Genomic DNA, 7,672 nt, shown 5'->3' on the forward strand with positions numbered 1-7,672 from the left:
AATAAAATTGAGTACTATTTTGCAAGTTTTAAAAGTTGGGAGACCTAAATTCAAGTGCCTGAAAGTCAATGGACCGTTTATATAATTTACCCTAATTTTCTAACAGTAGTTTAAGTTGGGGGACCATATTGCAAATGGAATTAATGTTAGGGGACTGTATTGTAAGTTTTAAAAGTTGAGGGACCTTAATGCAAGCTTCAGAAATGTTCAGTGACCATTACTATACTTTACCCTAAATTTTATGAATTTAAATTTTTTTAAAGAAAATATATAAATATCTTATAGTAATATTATAGAAATGACCATCCAGCTCAGTTGGTAGAGCACAAGGTTCTTAACCTTGAGGTCGTGAGATCGAGTCCCATGGAGGGCATTTCATAATTTGGAGGTCTCCTACGGAAGCTGCTCCCAACCTAATGTTGGGTTGGGAGCAGCCTACTATCTTACCTCCCCTTACCCCATTACATATGAGAACAAGGGACAACCTTATAGTAATATTATAGTAGAATTCAACTTGTTAATAAAACAAATATATAATAAAGATAATTTGATCAAATACACATTCCAATAATCTTTTATTCTTTTAACCAAATACAGTAATCTTATATTTCTGCTAAACCAACTAAACACAAAATACAACATTCCCAGTAATCTTATTCTCTGGTAATCTTTTATTCTCGATGGTAATCTTACATTCCGTGAACCAATCACACCCTTATAATAATTAAATTTGACTTGATCGATAATTTAAATTATTTGAATTCAAACTCGACGAACTATTTTCAAATTTAACTTGAATAATTTGTAAATAATATTATCCTGTTTCACTCCTACTTGTTACGTCGATTTGGAACATGTAACAAACCAATAAAATATCTTTTAGTGGAGCCAATTTAGGTTTTGTCAATTTTATTCGTATGATTTAAAGTTAAACTTTGCATGTATCGAGGTTTTTTTATATAGAGAGAGAGCGTCTAAAGTATTTTGAACATAAACGGGTTGAAATAGACCTTGAAAACCAACACTTCAGTTCAAAGCAGTCAGTCCCTTTGAGGTAATTTCATTTTCATCTCCAAATACAAACAAGTATCCACTAACGACTAAAATGTACAGGCACAAATGAAAGTGCTTTCCCAGATTTGACGGCCAACAAAAATTATCCACTACTGTAAACCAATCAACTTGATCAAATCTCGAACTTCATACCCGGAGACAATGTCTCGATCATCTCCAGACCGTCTCGTTACCATCCGTGAATATGGGATTGTGTTGTTCTATAAGGCTTTGAATAACCTCGATGGCACCGAAATCGACCGGCGTAGCATCATCTAAAGGAATGTGGGAGGAAGCATCCATATCTTCTCCCTCGTCTGTAGCCACAACAAAGAAAAAGTAAATCATAAAGTAACATTTTTCACTTAATTTTCCACTGTTTCCTATCCTGTGATTAAGAACTACCTTCCGTAAGTTGATACGTAATCCTATTTATAACTTTGTTAGGATTAGCTGCCCCTGACCTGGTTTGCATGAAAATACAATATACTGATATATGCATAGATTGTAGCTGATTGGAAAATTTACCAGCAAGCATGTCCCATGCACTAAAAGCAGGGGTTGGATCCATGGTACCATTGGAAGGACTTTTGGGTGGATGACTCCAGTATTTCCTATATGATTCTGGTTTCCGATCCTTCTGCCACATAATAACAGGGGATATTTCCATGGCAAGGCTTCGTGAATCCATCTGTTGGAAGATAAACAACAATAGAACACTGTTAATAGGTATTACTTGTCTATTAGATCACAATAAGCACATAATTGCAAGCCAACTGTTTGGAGGGAGGGAGGGGGTTTCATCTGAGAAACCAAGAAACTGTTTTATATATGTGTTTTTTGTTCACAATGATTAAAAAATGCTAACAATGACATCAAAGAAATAAATTATCCATGAAAAATCCATCAGAGATCTGATCATCAAGTTAGAATTAGCCCATCAGTTGTGCATAGGATAAACCAAAATATTGCTCAGTACAAGGTAAAATATTGAACTTAACAAGATTTAAACAACTTCCACGTTTAGAAATAAGCTTTTTATATCCAACCTTACTCAAAACCCCCTCATACAGGAAATGCATTGATGGCATGCCGAGAGAGTGATAGAACTCCCACCTTATTAAGGACCAATTTCTGGCTAACACGAAGCAGCAATGCAGTGATGAACTCGAGAGTCATGTAGTTTACGCTTGGAAGCTTCTTGAGTACATTTCTCATAGCATGAATGCTAGAACGGGCACCTTTGATCTCGTCATAAAGCTCAAAGGTAGTCAATGGCTCAGGAAGACTAGCAATGTAATATTTGGTTAGAGCTGCTACATCAATTGGATTCACACCCTCTGGTATGGAAGCATTAAAATCTGTGATATATGCATGACAACAAATTAAGATGCAATCCAAATAGAATAATTCATGGTCAAATTAAAGCAGATAACATGCAAGAGACCTTGGTTGTATGCAGTAACCAACTGCTCAATGACCTTCTTATCTCCTTCAGCTTTAAACAAGTATTGAGAATTTAGACCTAAAACAGTCAAAACAAATATTGTCAGCCGCTGGAAAAAAGATCTATACGGCAATAACATTAGCTAAATAAGGCCGATGATTTTCATCTGAGTCACCTGATAACACGAGATAATCTGCACATTTCACCAATATCAGAGGGATGGGCTTGCTGGCTTGCTGCCGTTGCACAGTAACCTCAATAGGTACTCCAAATACTGAAGAAGGAAAAAAAATAAGGGGCTAGCACTATGCACTACCGTAAATGTCCAAAAAGAGGGAAAGGAAATGACAAAGATCCCCAAAGATGTCACCATTTGGAGAATGCAGAGGCCAAGATAGAGAAACTTACCGTCAGTGCTGGCAACACCCTGCAAATGGAACACGCATTGTAAGAGTTCAGAATCTTGAAAGTGCAAGTAGCAAACAACAAAAGTAAAAGTAAAGCGCACAATCCTATACCTTCTGCCATCGTTCTATATCAGTCAAAATTATCTTGCTTTTCTGTGCCGTCTTTTTTTTGCCACCTGTAACAAAACATCATTACAATATATGTCATTTTTTTACCATAATATCTGTGAAGCCTAGGTTAGCCTAGTCTGCAAGAAAAGCAACAATAAACATCAATACCATGTTTAAGCTCACACATCATAAATACAAGACGAAAAGAATACAAAACCCATTAGTTACTTGAAAATTGAAAGTTTTGCAATAACAGAAGTGACGCCCAATGCAAAATCAAACAAGCAAGCAACACCCTTCCGTAGGGTACAAAAAGGATCTCTCTAGCATAATATAAAGTTTGGTAAGAACAGAAGCTCAACTTATCCAAGTAATGAACAGAGCGGACGGCAATCTACAAAGCAGGAAGTTGGACAGAAAAGAGACAGAGGCTAGAAAACAAACAATCCCAATCAAAAAACAAATGGCCAAGCAAGGAAGATTGCAATAGTAACAGTCATAGACAAGTGTTCCGCACGAAACAGGAGAACTCAAAATTTAAATAGTACTCCATCCATCCTCTCTCCAGATGTAATTAATACATTGAACAAGATATGGTAATGAGTAAGAATTGTTTAAAACAATCAAATTAAAATTATTTTCAGAGCTAAAATCTTTTACCTCCTCAACTTTTGTTTTCCCAACAACAACCTTGTCTTTAGTCCCGGTGATGCCTTTCCTCAGAAGGGTTCCAGTCGTTGCAGCCGCGCATATAAGACTCTCTTGCACAGCATGCCTGCCTCGTCGCGGGCTGCCGGAGAATCGTCCATCGGTTTTTGACCAAGGAACCAAATCGTTCCGCCACGTCAGAGACGTTGCCTTTGGCATCCTTGGCGACTTCTCCGACAAACGTTCCGGCTGTTTGGCTAGCTTCCTTCAGCTTCACCCCTGCAATCAAAATTCGGAAATTGAAAAAAGGCTAATGTTGCAACAACATAAAAAAATAAGATAAAAATAATAAAATGAAGAATTTATTGTAAAAGATACCTGAGAAAGAGAAAAAACCAGTCGCCTTCTCTTGCCACTGCTGCGACGCGGCTGAAGGCATCGATTCCGATTAACGAATACGAGAAAATAATCAATAACGAAATATCAACTGAAACAGCCAAACAAAGAGCAAAGATTTGAGAGTGAAGGGAAAATAAGCGAAGCTGAATCGATACATAATAATTTTTTGTAATCATCAAAATAAAAGATCGATACAGAACCCTAATTTTGACGGAAAACTAAAAATATAGAAATAGAACATCTACCTTTTGGTGTTAGCTTAAAGGATGCGAAGATCAAAGACGAACTTTCCTTTTTCTGAGAGTTGAATCGGCAGGTGATAGCGAAAGTCGAAAGTGGACTGCTACTTTTCTTTATTTGGCTGTTTCAAAATTATTTAGTTGTTGAGAATTACACTTAAATTTTAAAAGGTTAGGTCAGTTATTTCTTAAGTTTACGGTTTACAAATGAAAAAAATACACGTGGAAGTTGCTCAGAAATATCCGGATTTCTGGATGCTTCCAACGAGTATAACGGCTCTCCTCAGCAGCATCAACCAAATAGAAACATTTTTTTTGTCCCATATATATATATATTATATATATATATATATATATATATATATAGAGAATTAGGGATGTAGACGTATCCGAATCCGATAAATTTTGATTCGATTTTATTGGGTTAGATTTTTTTAATAAAAGTTTGAATTTGAGTTGGATCAAGTCAGATTTTTTAGAGGTTATTCTTAGGTAGAATCGGATCGAATTCGGGTATAAGATGAAAAATATATGATCCGACCCGATCCAAAAGAAATGTAATTTTACCTTATATGTTTAGTGATAATTGTGATAATATTCATCTATATATTATTCAATTAAGTTCATATTTTTTTGAATGAAAGTAATATTTTTTATAAATATATTATTTCAGGTCGGATCAGATTCAGATTTTATCTAAAAAAGACGGGTCAAATTTGAATAAGATGAAGAGCGTATATTTTTTAGGGTCGAGTTCGGATCGGGAGAAGGCATATAAATTTTGAATTGAGTCGGGTTGACTGAAAACCTAACATATGTACATCCCTATACATAAGGATGATCATGAGAAGGGTCATATTAGATTTTTTTATCTATTTGAATTCGAGTCAAAAATTAAATTCTTTTATCCTTATCTTATTCAAGTCTAGAAGGATTTTGTTTGATCTGAAATTTGATCCAAATTCTAAAGTCAAAACCTACACTCAATTTGCACCCTATATATATATGTTATATTATAAGATAATTATAATATTATCTCTTCTCATATTAGATTAATTTTTTTTATATATATTCAAACTCGATCGAATTCAAATTTGAATTAAATGAAAAATTAATTTGATCAATTCGAATCAAATTAAAATTTATCAAATTCGAGTAAATGTTGATCTCTACAAGTAGTTGCTATTAAGGAGGGGTGAGAGGCAAAAAAATACGTATCTACAACTACCGATTTATTTGTCATTGCAACGTTTTCTCATTGAATTATTATTGAATTTTAATAACTACTTTTTTAAGCTTATGTATTATATCTATTAAAAAAAGCTTTTGTATTATAAAGTACCATCATTATTGGACTTTATGGCTTGCAAAACAACTAGGGTTAGGTTAAGGTTGTTTTATTCCAAAATCAATTTTACTATTGATCGATTCGTGTCACAGTAGGAATTTATTTAATTTTAGATTGCTTATTGCTTAAAATTAATCCGGTTAATTTTATCTTTTTAATTAATAAAAAAATTGATTAAGGAGCTAAGTGGACCAATTATAGAAGTGTAATCAGTTTGATTTCATCAAGCCGTTTATACTGGGAATGTAAGATTACCAGTGGGAATAAAAGATTACCAGAGAATATGATTACTAGGAATATTACATTACTTTGTTTGGTTGGTTTGGCAGGAATGTAAGATTACAGTGTTTGGTTGAAAGAATAAAAGATTACTAGAATATATATTTTATCAAATTGTCCTTGTTCTATATTTATTTTTTTAACAAGTGAAATTCTAAATATTTAAATAAAAATTATTTATATAAAAATTTTATTTGTTAATAATATATTACTTGAATATTTAAATATATCATGTATTATTTTAATTTTAATTAATATTAAATTTTACATAATTTATGTAAAAATATATTAAAATTTTACATCAACATTTAATTAAATATAAATGTTTACATTGTGAAAATTCTTCATAAATATTCATAATAATAAAAAGATGTAAATTATTTTTGTTATCTAAGATATAATATTTATTATATATATAATAATTTATTTATTTATCTTTTATATTTATACTTAATTCTACATACTTTATCATTATTATTTATCTCATTAATTTATATTACAAAAACATAATTCAAATAAGTAAGAAAATATAACACTAAAAATCATATTGTCTATAATTCAAATATTTCTTTTCTATTTTATCATCTTTTCTCTATTTCTTCTACTGTTATCACTCAAGATAACATGAAAGTTCATTACATAAACCCTTGGCATTCACCGTTTCGGACAAATATTTTTATATTACTTATTTAAAGTTTAAAAATACTAATAGTTTAATGTTTTTTAACGATTTTGAATTAATCTTTTTTTTAATGGAATAAAGTATGCTCTTATATTTATTTATATTTATGAATGATTTACAACCACTATATTAATCGATTCTTGATTGATTTGGTTCGATTAAAGATCATATTAACAAGGAACCTAAAAAAGAAATTCAAAAGCCATAAAATAATTTGTTCATCCGTCTTTTTTTTATTTCAATTTTTGGTTTTTAAGTGCAGTTCTTCAGATTTCCAATTTTATAACCACTAGATCAGCCGACTCTCAATTGAATTGATTCGATTGATCGAATTAAAGACTATATTAACAAAGAACCTAAAAAGAACTTGCTCATCCGGTTTTTCCTATTTCAATGTTTGGTTTTGGTTTTGAAGTTGCTCACAACAATTCTTCAAATTTCCAATTTTAGACAGATGAACCCCCAAACCAGCCGATTCTCGATTGAACTGGTTCAATCGGTCGAATTACGACATTAAAATTTTAGCAACCCACATGATAATTACGTTACATTCAAAATTGGTTGAGAGCATCATCCAAATAGCATTGAGCTCGACACATACATGTATCTAACAGTAACATGTACCGGAGAAGCTTTTGCGAATTTGAAAATGCGAATGGCACCATCTATCAAAGACTTCCAATATTCACTACCGATAAGTTGCAGTGGCTGATCCAATACCCTGCTCTACTTGTCTATGTAGCACCATCTATCAAAGACGTCCAATATTCACTACCGATAAGTTGCGACACACATGAAAGCGATAACTCTTAACTATCAAAGATTGTATAATAGCATGAAGCTATCATGAAGCATAAACGGAATAAGAATATTATCCATGCAAGGAAAAGGTTTTCGTAACAAGATACTAACTGAAGAACTATAACAAGATACTAAGATTTGGCTTCAAATGACTACTACTATTATTCATACAAAATCTATCACGATTGAAATACCAAAATTATTTAGTAAGAACCTGCTCCCAGAGTTCTTCAGCCTCTTTGGTCCGACCATATATTT

At 32.4% G+C, this 7,672-nt stretch overlaps 1 protein-coding gene across 1 annotated transcript; it reads right to left on the reverse strand.

Moving 5' to 3' along the window:
• Nucleotides 1-1,025: 1,025 nt before the first annotated feature.
• Nucleotides 1,026-4,443, reverse strand: LOC120193441 (uncharacterized Rho GTPase-activating protein At5g61530-like). The gene is given in 11 exon segments (XM_039195930.1): nucleotides 1,026-1,370; nucleotides 1,582-1,744; nucleotides 2,170-2,414; nucleotides 2,501-2,578; nucleotides 2,676-2,774; nucleotides 2,909-2,927; nucleotides 3,019-3,081; nucleotides 3,679-3,795; nucleotides 3,797-3,945; nucleotides 4,045-4,153; nucleotides 4,311-4,443. Coding segments are annotated over 10 exon segments (1,140 nt in total). The 5' UTR covers nucleotides 4,106-4,153; nucleotides 4,311-4,443; the 3' UTR covers nucleotides 1,026-1,224.
• Between the last annotated feature and the right edge of the window lie 3,229 nt (nucleotides 4,444-7,672).

The sequence above is a fragment of the Hibiscus syriacus genome, unplaced genomic scaffold, assembly GCF_006381635.1.
Source record: "Hibiscus syriacus cultivar Baekdansim isolate YM2019G1 unplaced genomic scaffold, ASM638163v2 tig00116996_pilon, whole genome shotgun sequence".
NCBI lineage: Eukaryota > Viridiplantae > Streptophyta > Magnoliopsida > Malvales > Malvaceae > Hibiscus > Hibiscus syriacus.